Source organism: Neofelis nebulosa, chromosome X, assembly GCF_028018385.1.
Source record: "Neofelis nebulosa isolate mNeoNeb1 chromosome X, mNeoNeb1.pri, whole genome shotgun sequence".
Taxonomy (NCBI): Eukaryota; Metazoa; Chordata; class Mammalia; order Carnivora; family Felidae; genus Neofelis; species Neofelis nebulosa.
Genome location: NC_080800.1, coordinates 64,067,404 through 64,092,986, shown reverse-complemented (window position 1 = coordinate 64,092,986; position 25,583 = coordinate 64,067,404). Strand labels below are relative to the sequence as shown.

The following is a 25,583-nucleotide window of genomic DNA, read 5'->3' as shown; positions in this document are numbered from 1 at the left end:
ACCATAGGGTAGTTCTATTTTTAGTTTTTTGAAGAATCTCCATAGTGGCTGCACCAATTTAACATTCCCACGACACTGTGTAAGGGGATTAACATTCCCACAACACTGTGTAATGGTTCCCTTTTTTTCAGTATTGTTACCGGCATTTGTTTTTTGTTTTTTGTTTTTTGTTTTTTTGTTTTTGATAATAGCCAATCTGACCAGTGTGAGGTGATATTTTGGTTTTGATTTGGGCTTCGCTGATGCCTAGTGATTTTGTGCCTCTTTTCATGTGCCTGTTGGCCATCTTTATGTAGTCTTTGAAAAAAATGTTCAAGTCTTCTGCCTATTTTTAAATCAAGTTGAGTGTTTTGGTATTAAGTTGTGTAAGTTCTTTATTTATTTTGGAATTGAACCGCTTACTGGTTTATGATTTGCAAATCTCTTCTCCCATTCTGTAGATTGCCATTTTGTTTTGTTGATGGTTTTCTTCAATGTGCAAGAACTTTCTAATTTGATATAATCCCACTTGTTTATGTATATAATCCCATTTGTTTAATTTAGCTTTTGCTGCTCATGCTTGAAGAGACCGGTCAAAAAAACAATACTGCTAAGACGAATGTTAATGAGCTTACTGCCTGTGTTTTCTTCTAAGAGTTTTATTGTTTCCGGTCTTACATTTAAGTCTTGAAACCGTTTTGAATTTATTTTTGTATATGGTGTATGATAGTGGTCCAGTTTCAGTCTTTTGCATGTAGCTGTCCAGCTTTCCCTATACCATTTATTGAGGAGGCTTTTTTTCCCACATCGTACATTCTTGCCTCCTTTGGCATAGATTCATTGACCATATGTGTGTAGGTTTATTTATGGGCTCTCTACCTTGTTCCATTGTTTTATGTGTCTGTTTTTGTTCCAGTACCAGACTATTTTGATTACTGTAGCTTTGTAATATACTTTGAGATCTTGGAGCATGGTATCTCCAGTTTTGTTCTTCTTTCTCAAGATTATTTTGGCTATTTGCCATCTTTTGTGGTTCCATACAAATTTTAGGATTCTTTGTTCTAGTTCCAGTTTTTGAAAAAAATTTTCTTTTTTTTTGTTTGATGGTACCCTGAGTACTCTTGCATTATAGTGCTTGTTGTTTTTAATTTTAATTTTCCAATTCTGTTGATAATATTGATAATACTTTCTATTCTTCTATTCATTTTAAATATATATATATATATTTTTTACTTTTTAGGAAACAAAACAATAACATCCTCTGCAAATTATAGGCAGATGGTATCTTTATTTTTAGACAGGTGCATTGGTTGCTTAGGTCGCTATAGTAATTGAAAAGGAACATTTGCCCTTTGTTTGATATCACACCACATACTTTATCATTGGTTTGCTAGGATATTTACCTAGTAAAAAAAGTAGAGTTCCTTTTTTTCCCCAAGCAAAATCTTACATGGAATATTGGTACACTGGGCCTGGGTTGCTAAAAATTGAAAAGATCTCTCTTCCTTATCTAAGTGGTGCTAAGAATTACCACTAAGCCACTGCCTCATTAGTATGCCTCATATTAGCAGTTTACAGAACCCATAGAAGACAAAATGTCCCTAACCTCCTAAAGGCTATATTTTTGTTAGAGAAAACCAATAAGAAGCAAACAAATGTATAGGTTTTTTTTTTCTTTTTTTTTTTTAATTTACATCCAAATTAGTTAGCAAGTAGTGCAACAATGATTTCAGGAGTAGATTCCTTAGTGCCCCTTACCCGTTTACCCATCCCCCTCCCACAACCCCTCCAGTAACCCTCAGTTTATTCTCTATATTTGAGTCTCTTATGTTTTGTCCCCTTCCCTGTTTTTATATTATTTTTATTTCCTTTCCCATTATGTTCTTCTGTTTTGTCTCTTAAAGTCCTCATATGAGTGAAGTCATATGATATTTGCCTTTTTCTAATTTCGCTTAGCATAATACCCTGTAGTTCCACCCACGTAGTTGCAAATGGCAAGATTTCATTCTTTTTGATTGCCAAGTAATACTCGATTGTGTGTATGTGTGTGTGTGTGTGTGTGTGTGTGTGTGTGTGTATATATATATATATATATGAGTGTGTATGTGTGTGTGTGTGTATACACACACACACACACACACACTCATATACATATATACCTCATCTTCTTTATCCCTTCATCCATCGATGGACATTTGGGCTCTTTCCATACTTTGGCTATTGTTGATAGTGCTGCTATAAACATTCGGGTGCATGTGTCCCTTGCAACAGCAAACCTGTATCCCTTGGATAAATGCCTAGTAGTGCAATTGCTGGGTAGTAGGGTAGTTCTATTTTTAATTTTTTGAGGAACCTCCATACTGTTTTCCAGAGTGGCTGCGCCTGTTGGATTCCCACCAACAATGCAAAAGAGACCCTCTTTCTCCTCATCCTCTCCAACATCTGTTGTTGCCTGAGTTGTTAATGTTAGCCGTTCTGACAGGTGGTATCTCATTGTGGTTTTGATTTGTATTTCCCTGATGATGAATGATATTGAGCATTTTTTCATGTGTTGGTTGGCCATCTGGATTTCTTCCTTGGAGAAGTGTCTATTCATGTCTTTTGCCCATTTCTTCACTGGATTATTTGTTTTTTGGGTGTTGAGTTTGATAAGTTCTTCATAGATTTTGGATACTAACCCTTTATCTGATATGTCATTTGCAAATCTCTTCTCCCATTCTGTCAGTTGCCTTTTAGTTTTGCCGATTGTTTCCTTGACTGTGCAGAAGCTTTTTATTTTGATGAGGTCCCATTAGTTCATTTTGGCTTTTGTTTCCCTTTCCTCTGGAGACATGTTGAGTAAGAAGTTGCTGCGGCCAAGATCAAAGAGGTTTTTGCCTACTGTCTTCTCAAGATTTTGATGGCTTCCTGTCTTACATGGAGGTCTTTCATCCATTTTGAGTTTATTTTTGTGTATGGTGTAAGAAAGTGGTCCAGGTTCATTCTTCTGAATGTTGCTGTCTAGTTTTCCCAGCACCACTTGCTGAAGAGACTGTCTTTATTCCATTGGCTATTCTTTCCTGCTTTGTCAAAGATTAGTTGGCCATATGTTTGTGGGTCCATTTCTGGGTTCTCTGTTCTGTTCCATTGATCTGAGAGTCTTTTCTTGTGCCAGTACCATAGTCTTGATGATTACAGCTTTATAGTATAGCTTAAAGCCTGGAATTGTGATGCCTCCAGCTTTGCTTTTCTTTTTCAGCATCACTTTGGCTATTTGGGGTCTTTTGTGGTTCCATACAAATTTTAGGATTATTTGTTCTAGCTCTGTGAAGAATGCTGGTGTTATTTTGATAGGGATTGCATTGAATATGTAGATTGCTTTGGGTAGTATTGACATTTTAACAATATTTGTTCTTCCTATCCAGGAGCATAGAATCTTTTTCTATTTTTTTGTGTCTTCTTCAATTTCTTTCATAAGCTTTCTATACTTTTCAGTGTATAGATTGTTCTCCTCTTGTTAGATTGATTCCTAGGTATGTTATGGTTTTTGGTACAATTGTAACTGGAATCAATTCCTTGATTTCTCTTTCTGTTGCTTCATTGTTGGTGTAAAGGGATGCAACCGATTTCTGTGCATTGATTTATATCCTGCAACTTTGCTGAATTCATGGATCAATTCTGGCAGTTTTTTGGTGGAATCGTTAGGGTTTTCCATATAGAGTATCATGTCATCTGTGAAGAGTGACAGTTTGACCTCCTCCCGGACGATTTGGATGCCTTTTATTTCTTTGTGTTGTCTGAAAGCAGAGGCTAAGACCTCCGATACTATATTGAATAACAGTGGCGAGAATGGACATCCCTGTCTTGTTCCTGACCGTAGGGAGAAAGCCCTCAGGTTTTCCCCATTGAGGATGATATTAGCGTTGGGTCCTTCATACATGGCTTTTATAATCTCGAGGTATGCTCCTTCTATCCCTACTTTCTTGAGGGTTTTTATCAAGAAAGGATGCTGTATTTCATCAAATGCTTTCTCTGCATCTATTGAAAACATCATATGGTTCTTGTCCTTTCTTTTATTGATGTGATAAATCACGTTAATGGTTTTGCAGATGCTGAACCAGCCCTGCATCCCAGGTATAAATCCCACTTGGTCGTGGTGAATAATTTTTTTAATGTGTTGTTGGAGCCGGTTGGCTAATATCTTGTTGAGGATTTTTGCATCCATGTTCATCAGGGAAATTGGTCTATAGTTCTTTTTAGTGGGGTCCCTGGTTTTGGAATCAAAGTAATGCTGGTTTCATAGAAAGAGTTTGGAAGTTTTCCTTCCATTTCTATTTTTTGGAACAGCTTCAAGAGAATATGTGTTAACTCTTCCTTAAATGTTTGGTAGAATTCGCCTGGAAAGACATCTGGCCCTGGACTCTTGTTTTTTGGAAGATTTTTGATTACTAATTCGATTTCCTTACTGGTTATGGCTCTGTTCAAATTTTCTGTTTCTTCCTGTTTCAGTTTTGGTAGTGTATATGTTTCTAGGAATTTGTCGATTTCTTCCAGATTGCCCATTTTTTTGGCATATAATTGCTCATAATATTCTCTTATTGTTTTTGTTTCTGCTGTGTTGCTTTTGATCTCTCCTCTTTCATTCTTGATTTTATTTATCTGGGTCCTTTCCTTTTTCTTTTTGATCAAACTGGCTAGGGTTTATCAATTTTGTTAATTCAAAGAACCACCTTCTGGTGTTATTGATCTGTTCTACTGTTTTTTTGTTTTTGGGTTTTTTTTTTTCATTTCGATAGCAGTAATTTCTGCTCTGATCTTTATTATTTCCTGTCTTCTGCTGGTTTTGTGTTTTATTTGCTGTTCTGTTTCCAGCTCCTTATGCTATAAGGTTAGGTTGTGTATCTGAGATCTTTCTTCCTCCTTCTTTAGGAGGGGAGGGTGGATGAGGGGTATTGAGGAGGGCACCTGTTGGTAGGAGCACTGGGTGTTGTATGGAAACCAATTTGACAAATTTCATATAAAAAAAAAAAAAGGAAGGCCTGAATTGCTGTATACTTTCCTCTTATGACTACCGTTGCTGTGTCCCAGAGGTTTTGGGTTGTGGTGTTATGATTTTCATTGGCTTCCATATAGTGTTTAATTTCCTCTTTCACTTCTTGGTTAGCCCATTCATTCTTTAGTAGGACGTTCTTCAGTCTCCAAGTATTTGTTACCTTTCCAATTTTTTTCTTGTGGTTTATTTTGAGTTTCATAGTGTTGTGGTCTGAAAATATGCATGGTATGATATCAATCTTTCTGTACTTGCTTAGGGCTGATTTGTGTCTCGGTATATGATCTATTCTGGAGAACATTCCATGTGCACTGGAGAAGAATGTATATTCTGCTGCTTTAGGATGAAATGTTGTGAATATATCTGTTTAGTCAATCTGGTCCAGTGTGTCATTCAAAGCCATTATTACCTTGTTGATTTTTGATTAGATGATCTGTCCATTGCTGTGAGTGGGGTGTTGAAGTCTCCTACTATTATGGTATTACTGTCAATGAGTTTATGCTTGTGATTAATTGATTTATATATTTGGGTGATGTCACATTTGAAGCATAAATGTTTAAAATTGTTAGGTCTTCTTGGTGGATAGATCCTTTGATAATGATATAATGCCCTTCTGCATCTCTTGGTACAGTCTTTATTTTAAAGTCTAGATTGTGTGATATAAGTATGGCTACTCCAGCTTTCTTTTGTTGACCATTAGCATGATAGTTGGTTCTCAGTCCTCTTACTTTCAGTCTGACGGTTTCTTTAGGTCTAAAGTGGGTCTCTTGTAAACAGCATATAGATGGATCTTGTTTCCTTATCCATTCTGTTATCCTGTGTCTTTTGATTGGAGCACTGAGTCCATTGATGTTTAGAGTGAGTACTGAAAGATATGAATTTATTGCCATTATGATGCTTGTAGGGTTGGAGTTTCTGGTGGTGTTCTCTGGTCCTTTGTAATCTTTGTTGCTTTTGGTATTTATATATATATATATATATATATATATATATATATATTTCACCTTTTCTCCCCTCAGAGAGTTCCCCTTAAAATTTCTTGCTAGGCAGGTTTAGTGGTCACAAATTCCTTTCATTTTTGTTTGTCTCGGAAACTCTTTATCTCTCCTTCTATTTTGAATGACAGCCTTGATGGGTAGAAGATTCTTGGCTGCATATTTTTCTGATTCAGCACATTGAATATATCCTGCCATTCCTTTCTGGCCTACCAAATTTCTGTGGATAGGTCTGCTGCAAACCTGATCTGTCTTTCCTTGTAGGTTAGGGACCTTTTTCCCTTGCTGCTTTCATGATTCTCTCCTTGTGTGAGTATTTTGTGAATTTGACTATGATGTGCCTTGTTGATGGTCAGTGTTTGTTGAATCTAATGGGGGTCCTCTGTGCTTCCTGGATTTTGATGTCTGTGTCTTTCCCCAGGATAGGAAAGTTTTCTGCTATGATTTGCTCACGTAACCCTTCTACCCCTATTTGTGTCTCTTCCTTTTCTGGGACCCCTGTGATTCTGATGTTGTTCCTTTGTAAAGAGTCACTGATTTCTCTAATTCTTAAATCGTGTTCTTTTTCCTTAATCTCCCTGTTTTTTTTCTGCTTCATTATTTTCCATAATTTTTCCTCTATATCGCTGATTCTCTTCTCTGCTTCATCCATCCTTGCTGCCGCGTCATCCGTCCATGATTGCAGCTCAGTTAAGCATTTTTTATTTCATCATGAGTAGTTTTTACTTCTTTCATCTCTGCAGAAGGGATTCTAATCTATTTTCACCTCCAGCTAGTATTCTTATTATCGTGATTGTAAATTCTGGTTCAGACATCTTGCTTATATCTGTGTTGGTTAAGTTCCTGGCTGTCGTTTCTTCCTGTTCTTTCTTTTTGGGCGAATTTGTTCATTTCGTCATTTTGAAGGGAGAAAAGGAATTAATGAGGTAAAAAAAGACACACACACAAATGGGATAAATGATGCTAGATCCTAGGTGTGTTTTGGGCTGGGTGTTGAAAGTGTTTTGATAGATTAGAGAAAAAGGGAAAATAAAGAAAAAAAAGGAAATAGTTTGAGAATTTGAAAAAATATATACACTGAAGTAGACTAAAATGAAATGATGGAAGTAAAACAATTGGAAAAAAAAGTACCAAAAGTAATGAATATTGTAGAAAAAATTAAAGAAAAATATTTTTAATAAGAATTAAAAATAAAAATGAAGTTTTTCTGTAGTCAAGAAAAAGAAATGAAAAATAGGAAAAAAAGGAAATCGTTTGAAAAAGTAAATACACTGTAGTAGCCTAAAATAATATGATGGAAATAAAATAGAATTTGAAAAAATTTACATAAACGTTAAAAATATAGTAAAAATTTAAAGAAAATTTTTTTAATAAAAATTGAAAATAAAAATTTTTTCTCTGTATTCAAGAGAAAGAAACCAGAAAGCAAGCAAGGAAAAAGAAAAAAAGGAAATTGTTTGAAAATTTGAAAAAGTGAATACACTGTAGTAGACTAAAATTAAATGATGGAAGTAAAATAGAAGTTGGAAAATTCACATAAAAGCAAAAAATTCAATAAAAAATTAAAAATATTTTTAATAAAAGTTGTAAGTAAAAATGAATTTTTTCTTTCTGTATTCAAGAAAAGATGTGAAAAATATTAAAAAAAGAAAAATTTGAATAGATGGACCTCTTAACAGATTGAAATATGACTGAAATTACTTCGTTTTCCCCTAGAAGTCAGACTATGAAGCACTTTATCGTCCATAAACTAAGCAGGCGATGAGATTTGTGTTCTTGAAGAGGGAGGTTGGCCCAGTTGGGTGGGGCTTAATGTAGTGGCTCCGTTCTCCACTAGATGGCGCTGCTAGCCTACTGGGGTGGAGTGTTGTGGTGCTTGTGGATGCGTATGCACGGGAGCGGTGAAAATGGCATCACCCAGCTACCCAGTTCTCTAGTATCGGAACTCTGTTCTCCCTGATCAGCAGTCACACACCTGTCTTCTGTCTTCAGCTTTCATCCACTCCCCAATTGGTCCGTGACCAAGCCCCAGGCAGTACCTGTCTCCTGAGTTTTGTCTCAGATGTGGTTGTTTTCCCTTGTGCCTTACTTCTGAAGGAGTGCGGCTTTGACCAGTTCTGCCCCTCTGCGGGAGGGTCTCATCAAGCAGTGGCCGAATGCCAGCTGCACCCAGGAACACTTGCTGGACCCTGCTGCTGCCGGTGCCCTGAGACTACGGCCAGGTGCCTGCCCACCCCAGAAAAGTTCGCGAGGTTGTGTAACAGCAGCGTTTCGGGGATTATGGAAAATCACAGCACACATCTGGCACCAGGCATCACCCTTAACGACCTTGTTCCAGCACCAGTGAATGTGGGCATCCTCTGGGGTCTGCTGGGACCAAGGGGCCTCAACAGTCTGTACCAAATGCCCTTCCAGCAGTGGAACTGCTTTTCCCCGTGTGACCTAAGAACCTCCCGGACCCCACTCTATTCCTGGGGATTCACCCTTCCCACAAGAGCATTGCCAGGTATGGAGCTGTAGAGTTGCAGACTCTGTGCTCCCCTTGTTTATAGTCTTAATGGAATCGAAACCCTCTCCTTTCTCCTTTCCCCTTTCCCCTTTCCCCTTTCCCCTTTCCCCTTCTCCCTTCTCCCTTCTCCGTTTTTATTTCAGTCCCTGTGGCTGTATCCAATTTTTCACTTTCTCTCCAACTGCTTTTGCAGAGGAGTACTTTTCCTGGATTCCCCCCCCCTTTCTCCGTCCTCTCTCTGCCCACAAGAGCGGGTCCCTGCCCGCCGTGGCTTCTCGCTCCCCAAGTTCACCTCTCCGTGCCGGGTATTTGCTGAATTCTGTGGTTCAGGTTGTGCAGATTGTTGTGTTAATCCTCAAATCAGTTTTCTAGATGTGCAGGATAGTTTAGTGTTGGTATGGCTGTATTTCATGGATGCAGAACCCACAAAAAACTTCCATGCTGTTCCACCATCTTGACTCCCCCACCAAAGAAATATATAGTTTTAAAAAAATGCGGTGGGTAAATAATGAAATACTATAAAGGTAATAGTGAGTTTTGGGGGACAAGATGTAAAGCAGTCAGGCAAGGCTTTACTGATGTCCAGCATAGTATTGAACATGTTGTAGGTCTATAGTAAATACTTGCTGAATTTGCAAGGTAATACATTGTCCTTATCTGGATATTCTCTAGTTGTTTTCCATAGAGAATCATGCTCTTGTGATGCATTTTTTATGTGCCCATTAGATTTAAGTGCTTGGTATATACTGGCACTTTTTAATGTTTTTCATTCCCTGCCTTCTTTGTTTCTGAGGTCCTTCCTTATTCATATGTCTTCAACAATATATATATGTATGTATATATGTATGTATATGTATATGTATGTATATGTATCTGTGTATATAACGTACACATATATATACATATATATATAGGTAGTGTGTATATGTATTACTCAATTTGACTATGGTTATGCGTATTGTTGGCTTAAATAGGTTTTTCTGTTATCTACTATTAGTTTTATGAGTTCATTTCTATGTTCTGGCAGTGCTTCATTATATGAAAGGCAAAGTGCTAGGAAACATATGAGTTTTTATACTACCATGAATAAATGGCAAATGCCCATTTTACTATATACCTGTAGTACTGTAATTATATTTTCCCCATCTTTAATGGGTAAAAATAATTGTTCTTGTTTTGATTTGTATTTTTCTGACTACTGGCAAGGTTGAATATTTTTCCATGTGGTTGTTAGTTCATATTTAATATCTTCAACAAACATTTATTTTAATCATTAATCTGTTCAGTTTCTTTTTTGTCACCACCAACACCACTACTACTATTTCTACTTCTATGACTGTGTACTGGGCACTGAACTAAGTTCAAGGGGTATTACAGGAAATCATGTTACAGAAATGATCACATATTAATGTGCCATATTAGAGACAGATATAATTTGATGTAGGATCTTTGGGTGATAATATTGAGTACTCAGTAAGCTTAATTACTGTGTGATAGACACTGTTCTAAGGATTTTTTCTCTTATATCAACTCATTTAAAAACAACTGTATGCAATAGGTATTGGGCTATCTCCATTTTTATTTTTTATTTTTTATTTATTTACTTTTAAATATGAAATTTATTGTCAAATTGGTTTCCATATAATACCCAGTGCTCATCACAAAAGGTGCCTTCCTCAATACCCATCACCCACCATCCCCTCCCTCCCACACCTCATCAACCCTCAGTTTGTTCTCAGTTTTTAAGAGCCTCTTATGCTTTGGCTCTCTCCCTCTCTAACCTCTTTTTTTCTTCTTCCCCTCCCCCATGGTCTTCTGTTAAGTTTCTCAGGATCCACATAAGAGTGAAAACATATGGTATCTTCCTTTCTCTGTATGACTTATTTCACTTAGCATCACACTCTCCAGTTCCATCCACGTTGCTACAAAGGGCCATATTTCATTCTTTCTCATTGCCAAGTAGTATTCCATTGTGTATATAAACCACAATTTCTTTATCCATTCATCCATCAGTTGATGGACATGTAGGCTCTTTCCCTAATTTTGCTATTGTTGAAAGTGCTGCTATAAACATTGGGGTAAAAGTACCCCTATGCATCAGCACTCCTGTATCCCTTGGGTAAATTCCTAGCAGTGCTTTTGCTAGGTCATAGGGTAGGTCTATTTTTAATTTTTTGAGGAACCTCCACACTGTTTTCCAGAGAGGCTGCACAAGTTTGCATTCCCACCAACAGTGCTAGAGGGTTCCCATTTCCCCACATCCTCTCCAACATCTATAATCTCCTGATTTGTTCATTTTAGTCACTCTAACTGGTGTGAAGTGGTATCTTAGTGTGGTTTTCATTTCTATTTCCCTGATAAGGAGCGACGTTGAACATCTTTTCATGTGCCTGTTGGCCATCCGGATGTCTTCTTTAGAGAAGTGTCTATTCATGTTTTCTGCCCATTTCTTCACTGAATTATTTGTTTTTCGGGTGTGGAGTTTGGTGAGCTCTTTATAGATTTTGGATACTAGCCCTTTGTCCGATATGTCATTTGCAAATATCTTTTCCCATTCCATTGGCTGCCTTTTAGTTTTGTTGGTTGTTTCCTTTGCTGTGCAGAAGCTTTTTATCTTTATGAAGTCCCAAGAATTCATTTTTTGCTTTTAATTCCCTTGCCTTTGGGAATGTGTCAAGTAAGAAATTGCTATGGCTGAGGTCAGAGAGGATTTTTTCTTGCTTTCTCCTCCAGGGTTTTGATGGTTTCCTGTCTCACATTCAGGTCCTTTATCCATTTTGAGTTTATTGTTGTGAACAGTGTAAGAAAGTGGTCTAGTTTCATCCTTCTGCATGTTGCTCTCCAGTTCTCCCAGTACCATTTGTGAAAGAGACTTTTTTCCATTGGATATTCTTTCCTGCTTTGTCAAAGATTAGTTGCCCATACATTTGTGGGTCTCGTTCTGGGGTTTCTATTCTATTCCCTTGGTCTATGTGTCTGTTTTTGTGCCGATACCATGCTGTCTTGATGATGACAGCTTTGTAGTAGAGGCTAAAGTCTGGGATTGTGATGCCTCCTGCTTTGGTCTTCTTCTTCAAAATTCCTTTGGCTATGCGGGGTCTTTTGTGTTTCCATACAAATTTTAGGATTGCTTGTTCTAGCTTCAAGAAGAATGCTGGTGCAATTTTGATTGGGATTGCATTGAATGTGTAGGTAGCTTTGGGTAGTATTGACATTTTAACAATATTTATTCTTCCAGTCCATGACCATGGAATGTTTTTCAATTTCTTTATATCTTGTTCAATTTCCTCCATAAACCTTCTATAGTTTTCATCATACAGATCTTTTATATCTTTGGTTAGGTTTATTCCTAGGTATTTTATGATTCTCGATGCAATTGTGAATGGGATCAGTTTCTTTATTTGTCTTTCTGTTGCTTCATTATTAGTGTATAAGAATGCGACTGATTTCTGTACATTGATTTTGTATCCTGTGACTTTGCTGAATTCATGTATCAGTTCTAGCAGACTTCTGGTGGAGTCTATCGGATTTTCCATGTGTAATATCCTCTCATCTACAAAAAGAGAAAGCTTGACTTCATCTTTGCCAATTTGGATGCGTTTGATTTCCTTTTGTTGTCTGATTGCTGATGCTGGAACTTCCAACACTATGTTAAACAACAGTGGTGAGAGTGGACATCCCTGTCGTGTTCCTGATCTCAGGGGGGAAGTTCTCACTTTTTCCCCATTGAGGATGATATTAGTTGTGGGCTTTTCACAAATGGCTCTGATGATGTTTAAGGATGTTCCTTCTATCCCAACTTTCTTGAGGGTTTTTCTGAAGAAAGGATGCTGAATTTTGTCAAATACTTTTTCTGCATCGATTGACAGGATCATATGGTTCATTTCTTTTATTAATGGGATGTATCACATTGATTGATTTGCAAATGTTGAACCAGCCCTGCAGCCCAGGAATGAATCCCACTTGATCATTGTGAATAATTCTTTTTATATGCTGTTGAATTCGATTTGCTAGTATCTTATTGAGAATTTTTGCATCCATATTCATCACAGATATTGGCTTGTAGTTTTCTTTTTTTTACTGGGTCTCTGTCTGGTTTAGGAATCAAAGTAATGCTGGCTTCATAGAATGAGTCTGGAGTTTCCTTCCCTTTCTATTTTCTGGAATAGCTTGAGAAGGATAGGTATTATCTCTGCTTTAAATGTCTGGTATAATTCCCCTGGGAAGCTATCTGGTCCTGGACTCTTATTTGTTGGACGATTTTTGATAACTGATTCAATTTATTCACTGGTTATGGGTCTGTTCATGTTTTCTATTTATTCCTGTTTGAGTTGGAAGTGGGTGGGTGCTTAGGAATTTTTCCATTTCTTCCAGGTTGTCCAGTTTGTTGGCATGTAATTTTTCATAGTATTCCCTGATAATGGCTTGTATTTCTGAGGGATTGGTTGTCATAATTCCATTTTCATTCATGATTTTATCTATTTGGGTCGTCTCCCTTTTCCTTTTGAGAAGCCTGGCTAGAGGTTTATCCATTTGGTTTATTTTTTCAAAAACCAATTCTTCGTTTCATTCATCTCTTCAACAGTTTTTTTAGATTCTATATTGTTTATTTCTGCTCTGCTCTTCATTATTTCTCTTCTTCTGCTGGGTTTGCAGCGTCTTTGCTGTTCTGCTTCAGTTTCCTTTAGGTGTGCTGTTAGATTTTGTATTTGGGATTTTTCTTGTTTCTTGAGATAGGCCTGGATAGCAATGTATTTTCCTCTCAGGACTGCTTTCGCTGCATTCCAAAGCATTTGGATTGTTGTGTTTCATTTTCATCTGTTTCCATATATTTTCAAATTCTTCTCTAATTTCCTGGGTGACCCATTCATTCTTTAGTAGGGTGTTCTTTACCTCCATGCTTTTGGAGGTTTTCCTGACTTTTTCTTGTGGTTGATTGCAAGTTTCATAGCATGGTGGTCTGAAAGTGTGTATGGTATGATCTGAATTCTTTTATAGTTATGAAGGGCTGTTTTGTGACCCAGTATGTGATCTATCTTGGAGAATGTTCCATGTGCACTCGAGAAGAAAGTATATTCTATTGCTTTGGGAGGCAGAGTTCTAAATATATCTGTCAATTCCATGTAATCCAATGTATCATTCAGGGCCCTTGTTTCTTTATTGATGCTGTGTCTAGATGATGTATCAATTATTGTAAGTGGGGTATTAAAGTCCCCTGCAATTACCACATTCTTAGGAATAAGGTTGCTTCTGTTTGTGGTTGTTTTATATATTTGGGGGCTCCTGTATTCGGCGTATAGACATTTATAATTGTTAGCTCTTCCTGATCGATAGACCCTGTAATTATTATATAATGCCCCTCTTCATCTCTTGTTACAGCCTTAATTTAAAGTCCAGTTTGTCTGATATAAGCATGGCTACTCCAGCTTTCTTTTTGCTTCCAATAGCATGATAGATATTTCTCCATCCCCTCACTTTCAATCTGAAGGTGTTCTCATGTCTAAAATGAGTCTCTTGTAGACAGCAAATAGTTGGGTCTTGTTTTTTTTATCCATTCTGATACCCTATGTCTTTTGGTTGGAGCATTTAGTCCATTTACATTCAGTGATATAAGTGAAAGATACGGGTTTAGAAGTCATTGTGATGTCTGTAGGTTTCATGCTTATAGTGACGTCTCTGGCACTTTGTCTCACAGGATCCCCCTTAGGATTTCTCATAGGGCTAGTTTAGTGATGATGAATTCCTTCAGTTTTTGTTATGTTTGGGAAGACCTTTATCTCTACTTTTATTCTGTATGACAGACTTGCTGGATAAAGGAATCTTGGCTGCATATTTTTCTGTTCATTACATGGAAGATTTTCTGCCATTCTTTTCTGGCCTGCCAAGTTTCACTAGATAGATCTGTCACTAGTCTTATCATTCTCCCTTTATATGTGAGAGCATGTTTATCCCTAGCTTCTTTCAGAATTTTCTCTTTATCCTTGAATTTTGCCAGTTTCACCAAGATATGTCGTTCAGAAGATCGATTCAAGTTATATCTGAAGGGAGTTCTTTGTGCCTCTTGGATTTCAATGCCTTTTTCCTTCCCCAGATCAGGGAAGTTCTCAGCTATGATTTCTTCAAGTACACCTTCAGCCCCTTTCTCTCTCTCTTCCTCCCATGGATTCCCTATTATGCGGATATTATTGTTTCATCGCATCACTTAATTCCCTAATGTTCCCCTCAGATTCCTGGATTTTTTTTATGTCTCTTTTTCTCAGCTTCCTCTTTTTCCATAATTTTATCTTCTAATTCACCCATTCTCTCCTCTGCCTCTTCAGTCTGAGCTATGGTCGCCCCCATTTTATTTTGCACCTCATTTATAGCATTTTTTAGCTCCTCCTGACTGTTTCTTAGTCCCTTGATCTCTGTAGCAATAGATTCTCTGCTGTCTATACTTTTTTCAAGCCAAGTGATTAATTTTTGACTATTATTTTAAATTCATGCTCAGTTATATTGCTTAGATTGTTTTTGATCAATTCGTTTGCTGTTGCTACTTCCCGGAGTTTTCTTTTGAGGAGAATTCTTCTGTTTTATTATTTTGGATAGTCCCTGGAGTGGTGTGGAACTGCAGGGCACTTCCCCCATGCTGTCTTGAATAACTTGTGTTGGTGGGCGGGGCTGCAGTCAGACCCATTGTCTGCTCCCCGCCCACCACTGGGACCACAGTCAGTCTGGTGTGTACCTTATCTTCCCCTCTCCCAGGGGCAGGACTCACTATGGGGTGGTGTGGCCCATGTCTGGGCTACTTGCACACTGCCAGGCTTGTCGTGCTGCTTCTGTGGGATCTGGTTTATTAGCCGGGGTGGTTCCACAAGTTGCACAATTGTGGGAGGAGCAGGCTCATTTCGCTTTGCTTTTGGTGGTCTGCTCCAGGATGGGCCCTGTGGCACTGGGAGGGAGGCAGATCCGTTGGAGGGATGGATCCACAGAAGCACAGCGTTGGGTGTTTGCGTGGTGAAGCAAGTTCGGTGACCGGAACTGGTTCCTGTTGGGATTTGGCTGGGTGATGGGCGAGGGAGATGCCACTGGCCAGCGCCTTTGTTCCCCACCAAGCTGAGCTCTGTCTTCCAGGGCTCAACAACTCTCCCTCCCGTTGTCCTCTAGCCCTCCCGCCCTCTGAGCAGAGCTGTTGACTTATAACATTCCAGATGTTAATTCCCACTGGCTGTCAGAACTCACTCCATCCAGCCCCTCCACTTTGCAAGTCAGACTCGGGGGCTCTGCCTTGCCAGGCGGGCTGCCCCTCCACTGCCCTGGCTCCCTCCCGCCAGTCCATGTAGCGCGCACCACCTCTCCGTCCTTCCTACCCTCTTCAGTTGGTCTCTTGTCTACGCTTGGCTCTGAAGAGTCTGTTCAGCTAGTCTTCTTGCGTTGTTCTGGGTTATTTAGGCAGATGTGGGTGGAATCTAAATGATCAGCAGGACGCCGTGAGCCTAGTCCTCCTATGCCGCCATCTTCCAACTCTCCATTTTTAAACACAATGAAACACATTTTCACATTTTCTAAATGAAATTGCTAGTAAATGGTGAAACTGGTATTTTTAAAAAATGTGTATTTGACTTTGTCACTTTTTAAGTGTTGGATTCCCAGAAGTGGTAGTACAGATTATTCATTTGTATTACCATCGGAAGGTGAATATGTTGAAATAATTTTAAAAATATTAATCTCATTTTATGTATGATTAGCATATTAACTTTCATAATTACCCAGTTTAGGTGATCAATTAATGGAATTGTGACTCCAGCCTCTTTTTTATCTAACCATCTATTTCAAATTCTCTTTTCCTTAGCTGTGTATGCCTTTTTTTCCAATTGAAGGAAATAAAAGCCATAAATAAGTAGACTTTCTTACCCATTTTTAGCAATGAAATTTTAGTTTTAAATATAAGTAAAGACATGGGTAAGTAAATAAGCATGTTAAAAAGCACCTTTGATACTAAATACTAAATTTAAGTAAAAAGTTCACCGAAAGACCTGAATCTCAGTTTTGTCACCTTTTTTTTATGTTAAGATTCTAGGATCGGATTCAGGGATAATAGTAGTATTATATTTATAGTTTAGAGAATTGTAATGAAAATTAATGTATAATAAAATATAAATGTCATAAGCACTAAATTTGGTATTTTAATTTTAATGTAAGTCTTGGGTAAATTTTCACCTCACTGTCCAAAAGTTGACATGTCTGATAACTGTTTTACTTATAAAGTCAAAGTCCTTACACACACACACAGACACCCACACACACACACACACACACCCACACACACACACAATTGTCATGAAATAGGAATATATGCTGATATATGTGGCCAGACCATAGAATAATTTTTGACGCATATTAGGCATTCTATAAATATTTCTTCAGTGATTGAATAAATGCATTCTGTGTCAGGTACCCTTACCAGGGTCAACTTGTTAATAAGGGAGGAAACATGGCCATTTACAAATTCAGTTAAAAGCAAGCTTCATGAGCATAATGCAATTTAACCATATTCTTTTGACAGTTTTAAAAGATTGTCATCAAGGTAGTCTTTTAAGAAATTCACATGTAGATGAAATACTTTTTTAAAAGTACCTTTGCTATTCAGTATGTATTAGAAGTAAATCTGTGGTAAATTTATTTGTAATATTGTGAATTACACTTTAATTAAAAAAAATTTTGTGTTGCTATGCATGATAATCAGATTTTAAATGGTGAGCGGGGAATATAATCTGTTATTACTAGCAGAACAATGTATATCAAATCTCTTTTTTCTTGTTAAATTTCCAGGTGAAGGGAAGTGGCTGCGAAACATTGACTATTACCGTTTAGATGGTTCTACTACTGCACAATCAAGGAAAAAATGGGCTGAAGAATTTAATGATGAAACTAATGTGAGGTGGGAAACATTTTTCGTTTGTATAGAGAATTAAGAAAAATAATTTTAGGAGTACCTGCGTAGCTCAATTGGTTAAGCGTCCGACTCTTGATCTTGGCTCAGGTCATGTTCTCACAGTTGGTGAGACCAAGACCCGTGTCAGGCTGTGCACTGACGCTGCAGAGACTTACTGTGATTCTCTGTCTCCCTCTCTGCCTCTCCCCTGTTCATGTGCTCTCTCTCTCTCTCTCTCTCTCTCTCTCTCAAAATAAATAAATAAACATTAAAAAAATTAAATCTATCTACAGTCAAATTCACTCCTTTTAGTGTATAAGTTTTGACAAATGCAAGATAGAGTCAAGATACAAAATGGTGTCATCACATCTCAAGAAATTCATCTCATATGGCTAACAGAGACATGAAAAGATGTTCAGCATCATTCATCATCAGGGAAATACAAATCAAAACCACAATGAGATACCACCTCACAAGTGTCAGAATATCTAAAATTAACAACTCAGGAAACAACAGGCGTTGGTGAGCATGCAGAGGAAGGGGAACACTTCCGCACTGTTGATGGGAATGCAAGCAGGTGCAGCCACTCTAGAAAACAGTGTATAGAGTTTAAAACAGTATAGGCACCCCTCTTTTTTTCTGATTTCTTATTCTACCCTTCCTGTGGGTTACTTTTTACCATTTGTGAAATTGTATTTTTATTCATCTATGGTGTTTTTTGATGTATCTTTTTATAACTTTCATAGTGGTTGCTCTAAGTATTACATTACATGGACATAATTTATCATAGTCGACTAATGTCATCATTTTACCATGTTAACTAAGTGTAGAAACCTTATGCCCTTATGTCCCTTTCTCTTTCCCATTTATAATATAATTGTCTTAACTGGTTTTCTCTATATAAGTGGATTACCACATTAATGTAATAATTTTTCTTCAATAATTATGTATAACTTAGAAAAATTAGAAGGAAAATTATTTTATTTACTCATATTTTTTGTTTTTTAATTGTTGTTTCTTCCTTCTTAATGTGTCAGTATTTTTTCTTTTATCACTTCCATTCTTTCTAGAGAAATTCCTTTAGTCATCCTTTCAGAGCAGGTCTGCTGGCAATAAATTTCCCGAGTACCTTCAGAAGAGAATTTCTTGACTTCCTCTTCATTTTTGAAGAGTATTTTAGCTGGGTATAGGATTCTGGGTTGGCATTTCTCTTCTTTCTGCACTTGAAAAATGTTTTACCACTTCCTTCTGGATTTCATAATTACTTTCAAAAATACCTGCTGTTTTATGAGTTAGGCTTTTTGAATTTCACACAAAAGTGATATCATGCAGTATTTGTCTTTCTCTTATCTCACTTAGCATTATGTGTTCAAGGTACATTCATGTTGGCACATATGGCAAAATGTCCTTTTTTTCTCATGGCTGAACACTATCCCATTGCATATATACCACATCTTTTTTATCTTTTCATCTGTTGCTGGGCCCTTAGGTTGTTTTCGTATCTTGGCTATTGTGGATAGTGCTGCAGTAAACATGGGAGTGCATATATCCCTTTGACATTCTGTTTTCATTTTTTTTTTGTATATATACCCAGAAGTGGAATTGCTGGATCATATGGTAGATTTATTTTCAAAATTTTGAGGAAACTGCATATTGTTTTTCATAGTGGCTAAACCAATAAGTGAATGTAGACTACAGTATTTTATTATAATCATTAAACTTCCTAGGAGATTAGAACTTAATTATTCCAACCAGTAAAAAGAAAATATTTACATGGTAGAGGTGCTAATTGTTGGTACAGTGCCAATCATATTACAGTATATAAGTGTATCAAATTAACATGTATACCTTAATTTTATACAATATTATATGTCAAATATATTTTAATTAAAAAAAATCTGTTTTTAAAATCTTTTTTTCTTGTCAGTAAGGTTCTATTTCTTGCTTATTTCAAGATTTTTTTTATCTTAGTTTCAAAAGTTTGCCTATGATGCTTCTTGGCATGAATTTCTTTGAGTTTGCCCTGTTTGTGGTTCATTCAATTTCTGCATCTGTAGGTTTGTGTTTCTTGCTAAATTTGGGTAATTTTCAGCCGTTATTTCTTCAAATACTATTATAGTCCCTTCTTTTTTTTCCTCTCCTTTTAGGACTCCAGTGATAAGAATGGTAGACAATAATGTTAGAGTCCTATAGTTCCCTCAGTCTCCATTTTGTTTTTCTGTGATTTTTTTGTTTATTTGTTTGATTTCTATCTGTTGTTTAGATAGGGTCATTTCTATTGTTCTGTTTTCAAAGTTAAGTGAATCTCTGTTCTCTACATTCTACTGTTTAGTTTTTTATTGTATTTTTCAGTTCTAAAATTTCCATTTGGTTCTTCTTTATGTCTTATATTTCTTTACTGAGGCAGTTTTTTTTTCATTTGTCTCAGGTGTGTTAATAACTCCTTATTGAAGCATATTTAGAAATGTAACAACTTTTTCCATCCTTGTCAGACAATTCTGACATTTATGTCATCTTAGTGTTGGTGTCTGTTGATTGCGTTTTTTCATTGAAGTTGAGATTTTACTGGTTCCTGTTAGGACAAAGATATAATTTAACTGGATATTTGCTTATTATTTCATGAGACTGTGGATCTAAATTTTCTGTTATAGCAGGCCTCTTTTGGCACATGTTCAGATGGAAGATGAGAGTGGGAGTTGAGTCTACCGACTACATTTCTGCCGATACTATCCTGGCTGGGAGGGTTAGGATTGCCTATTTACAACCCCTACCCATGGGCCTCCACTGACACTGCAGGGGTAACTCATTAACTGGGTTGTGGTATAATTCCTGACTCTCCACTATATATCCTTTGATACTACCCTAGTACAGAGATATAGGGTTTTTCTTGTAACTTCTGGGTGGGGATGGATGTCTGAGTTCCCTTCATGGTCTTTACTGACACTGCTGGGTTGAGAGGAGGACTGTGTTAACTCAGACTTCTCTGACACCACTCTGGCCATGCCTTGTTACAACTAGGAGAAGGTAGGAGTCTGAACTCCCCACTCAGCCTTTAGTGACAAGGATGGAGGTGCACCGCATTTTTTTTCTGTACTGCTTGACTGCAATTGAATGATTATTGTTTTAAAGTTTTCTGTCTTTCTAGGGTGCCCCTTTTTTTGGTCCTTTGGCTAGAGAGAGCAGGATTTTCTTGGAGACTCTTTTTTTGGCAGTATCTACTGGCATTTCCAGATTGCTGGGTTCTTTAGCCCTCGTTTTGGGAAGAAATCCTATGGAACTTAGTGCCATGTTGTTCCTTAGCACCCAAGGTCCCTAGCCAGTCTTTCTCCTCTTCCTCACTTTTCAGAAACTTCTTATGATTGTTTTATATGTAATGTCCAGGGTCTTTTGCTTTCCTTATTGTAAGGAATAGGGAAGAGTATGTCTACTCCCATCTTTCCAGAGTGGAAGTCCAAAGAGTCAACTTTTTAAAATTTTTTTTTTTTTCCCAACGTTTTTTATTTATTTTTGGGACAGAGAGAGACAGACAGAACATGAACGGGGGAGGGGCAGAGAGAGGGAGACACAGAATCGGAAACAGGCTCTAGGCTCCGAGCCATCAGCCCAGAGCCCGACGCGGGGCTCGAACTCACGGACCGCGAGATCGTGACCTGGCTGAAGTCGGACGCTTAACCGACTGCGCCACCCAGGCGCCCCAGAGTCAACTTTTTAAAGATTGTTGTATCTGTCATTTGTCAAGCATATGTATGTGTTTCTGTTGTGTATATGCCCAGAAGTAAGATTGCTGAGTAAAAGATGCATGTACATTCAGCTTTAGCTCATATTACCAAGACATTTTTCCAAAATGGTTGTACCAGTTTGCACTCTGCACCCCTCCCCCCCAGTAGCATATAGGCGTTTCAGTTGTTCTCTGTCCTCATCATCACTTGACAATGTCTGTTTTTTTAAAGCTATTGTGATTGATACGTACTGGTAAGACTTGGTAATCTTAAACTGTATTTCCCTGATAACTAAATCCATGGTTTGTAGATTTAAATGTGGAAGCTAAAACAAAAGTTTTAGAAGGAAACAGTAAAGAATATTTTCCTGATATTGCATTAAGAAAACTTTCATAAAAAGGACCCACAAAGTACTAACCGTAAAAGGAAATATTGTTGAGTTGAGCTTCAGTAAAATTAAGAATTTTTAGTCATCAAAGGAATTTCATGTTAAAAATGAAAAGGCAGGCCACAAAATAGAAGCTATTTTCTCATTTTTACAGATACTATGGAAAATCACAAAGAAGACAATAAATGTTATTGTTTATAATTTAGTAACCCAGATATAACCATGGTTAGAGTTTCTATGCTTATACAAACATATACTTTTGATTTTGTGTTTGTTACCATTTTTTTATTAAAATACAATTAATATTACAGTGCTTATGTTAGTTTCAGGTGCAGAATATGATTAAACAATTGTATATATTACTCAGTTCTCATCAAGATAAGCATACTCTTGATCCCCTTTATCTAATTTACCCCTACCCCCCCCCCCCCCCCCACCTCCCCTCTGGCAACCACCAGTTCTCTATATTGAAGAGTCTGGTTTCTTTGTTCATTTTTTTTCTTAAATTCCACATATGAGTGAAAGCATATGGTATTTGTCTTTGTCTGACTTACCTCACTTAGGATTAAACTCTTGAGGTCCGTCCATGTTGTCTCAAGTGGTACAGTCTTGTTCTTTTTTAAAGCTGAGTAATATTCCACACCACATCTTTATCCATCCATTCCTTTATCAGTGTAGACTTGGGTTGCTTCCATATCTTGGCTATTGTAAATAATGCTGCAATAAATAAACTTAGGGGTGAATATATCTTTTTGCAATAATGTTTTCTTTTTCTTTTTTTTTTGGTAAATACCCAGTAGAAGAATTATTGCATCATATGTTAATTCTATTTTTAATTTTTTGAGGAGCCTCCATACTGTTTTCCACAGTGGCAGTACCAATTTGTATTCCTACCAGTAATGCACAAGGGTTCTTTTTTTCTCTGCATCCTAACACTTGTCATTTCTTGTGTTTTTGATTTTAGCCATTCTGACAGGTGTGAGATCTCCTTGTGGAGATTTGCATTTCCCTGATGGTTAGTGATGTTGAACATCTTTTTATGTGTTTGTTGGCCATCTGTATGTCTTCTTTGGAAAAATGTCCACTCAGGACAAATGTCCTCTGCCCATTTTTAATAGAATTATTTGGAGGTTTTTGGTGTTGCTTTGTAGAAGTTCTTTATATAGTTTGGATATTTACCACTTGTTGGATATGCCATTTGTAAATATCTAGGAGAAGCTACTCTTAATACATAGATCCAAAAAGGACTCTTACCCAGAATATGCAAAGAATTAATAAAAATTAGTAGGATAAAAGCACCTGGGTGGCCCAGTTGGTTAAGTGTCTGACTTCAGATCAGGTCATGATCTCGCAGTTTGTGAGTTCGATCCCTGCATCAGGCTCTGTGCTGACAGTTCAAAGCCTGGAACTTGCTTCGGATTCTGTGTCTCCCCCTCTCTGCCCCTCCCATGCTCATGCTCTGTCTCTCTCTGTCTTTCAATAATAAACATTAAAAAAATTTTAAACAAAATTAGTAGGATAAACCAGCCAATGCCAAAGGAAAGAACTTCAAAAGGACTTTACAAAAGACAGTATTCATATGGCCAGTAAACATACAAAAAGTGCTCATCTTTAGTAATCATCAGAGAAATGCAAGTTAAAAGCATTTTTGAGGAAGGTACAAAAGTGTTTCAGTGAAGGGAGGATGGTCTCTTCAACAAATGGTATTGAAACAATTGCATATTCACAGGCTGAAACAAACCTTGACCTAAGCCTCACCCCTATTCAAAAATCAAGTCAAAATGGTTCATAAATTTAAATGTGAAACATTATACTTGTATAAGAAAGCATAGAAGAAAATCTTCAAGGGGTGCCTGGGTAGCTCAGTTGGTTAAGTGCCTGAATCTTGATTTTAGCTCAGGTCATGATCTCATGGTTCATGGGATCAAGCCCTGCATCTGGCTCTGTGCTGACAGCATGGAGCCTGCTTGGGTTCTCTCTCCCCCTCTGTCTCTGCCCCTCCCCTGTGTTCGTTGTCATTTATTTTTTCTCTCTCTCTCTCTCTCTCTCTCTCAAAAATGAATAAATAAACATTGGGAAAAAGATCTTAAGGAACTAAGTTTAAGCAGATAGTTTTTCAGTCATGACACCAAAGGGATATAATCCATTGAAGATAAAAAGTCAATAATTGGATAATTAAAAATAAAAACTTTAGGGATGCCTGGATTGCTCCGTCAGATAAACATTCAACTTGGTTTTGGCTCAGGTCATGATCTTGCAGTTTTGTGGGTTTGAGACCTGCCTTGGGCTCTGTACTGCCAATGAAGAGCTTGCTTGGGATTCTCTCTCTATCCCTCCCTCTCTACCCCCTCCCTACTTGTACTGTCTCTGTCTCTCAAATAAATAAACTTAAAAAAATTATAAAAACAATGTGGATGGAACTAGAGTATACTATGCTAAGCGAAATTAGTAAAAGACTAATATATAACTTCACTCATATGTGGAATTTAAGATACAAAACAGATGAACATAAGGTAAGGGAAGCAAAAATAATATAAAAACAAGGAGGGGGACAAAATATGAGACTCTTAAATACAGAGAACAAACTAAGGGTTGCTGGAGGGGTTATGGGTGGGGGGATGGGCTTAATTGACAAGGGGCATTAAGGAAGACACTTGTTGGGGCACACTGGATGTTGTAGTAGGGGATGACTCACTGGATTCTACTGAAATCATTATTGCACTATATGCTAACTTCGATGTAAATTAAAAATAAATTTTAAAACAGTTATAAAAAAGTAAAATAAGTAAAAACTTTGTTTGTGAATGACCCTGTTAAGAAAAGACAGATCACAGACTTGAAGAAAATATTTGCAAAAAGCATTTTTTAGTAAGGGCTCATACTCAGAATATGTAAAGAATTCTTTAAATGTAATAGTGAAAAAACAAACATTTTTCAGTTAGAAAATGGGCCAAGGACTTAAACTGACATTCATTTAAGAGGATCAATGCAGCATGGCAAATAAGCACTTGAAAATACATTCATCACTAGCCAATAGGGAAATGCAAACTGAAACTACAACAGGATATCACTTCATATCAGAATGGCTAAAATAAAAAATGGTGGCACTGTAAAAGGCTGATTAGGATGCTGAGACCTAGATCTCTTCCACAATGTTGATGAGAATGTAAAATGACACAGCCATTCTTCCTTGAAAACAACTTGGGGGGTGGGGGTGGTGCCTGGGTGGCTTAAGTCCCTTAAGTGACCAGACTCCCAATTTTGGCTCAGGTCATGATCTCACAGGTTCTGGGGTTTGAGCCCTGCATCCGGCTCTGCACACACAGAGCAGAGCCTGCTTGGAATTCTCTCTCTCCCTCTTTCTGCCTTTCCCCTGCTTGCTCGCCTTCTCTTTCTCTCAAAATAAATAAACCTAAAAAATTTTTAAAGAATAAAAGGAAAACAACTTAGTAGTTGTTTTAAAAAATTAAACAATTAAACATATTCTTACTATACAATCCTGCAATCACTTTTAAAAGTTTATGCCAGAGAAATGTAGACTTGTTTTCACATAGAAACCTATACACAAGTGTTCATAGCAACTTTATTTGTAACAGTCAAAAACTGGAAACAACCCAAGTGTCTTACAACATTTGAATGGGTAAATTATGTTATATCTATATAATGAAATAGTACTCAATAATAAAAAGGAAGGAACTATTGATATTGATCCAAAGAACTTGGATGGATCTCAAGGGCATTATGCTGAATGAAAAATGCTAATTTCAAAAGGTTACATGCTATATGATTCCTTTCATATGGTGTTCTTTTTATTCTTTTTAATGTTTGTTTATTTTTTGAGAAAAAGAGGGGGAGGGGTAGAGAGAGGGAGACAGGATCTGAAGCAGGCTCCGCGTTGACAGTAGAGAGCCTGATATGGGGCTCGAACTCACAAACTGCAAGATCATGACCTGAGCTGAAGTCGGACACTTAACCGACTGAGCCACCCAGGCACACCTCATATGGCATTCTTGATGTAACAAAATTATGGTGGTAGAGAACAGATTAGTG

At 37.3% G+C, this 25,583-nt stretch overlaps 1 protein-coding gene across 9 annotated transcripts in view; it reads left to right on the top strand.

Moving 5' to 3' along the window:
- ATRX (ATRX chromatin remodeler) overlaps positions 1-25,583 on the top strand; it is a 320,378-nt gene that overhangs the window by 247,844 nt on the left and 46,951 nt on the right. For all 9 annotated transcript variants that reach the window (XM_058712606.1, XM_058712608.1, XM_058712607.1 and 6 more), the window contains one exon: positions 17,324-17,432. In XM_058712606.1, coding sequence (XP_058568589.1) covers positions 17,324-17,432 — 109 coding nt within the window. The remainder of the gene's footprint in view (positions 1-17,323; positions 17,433-25,583) is intronic.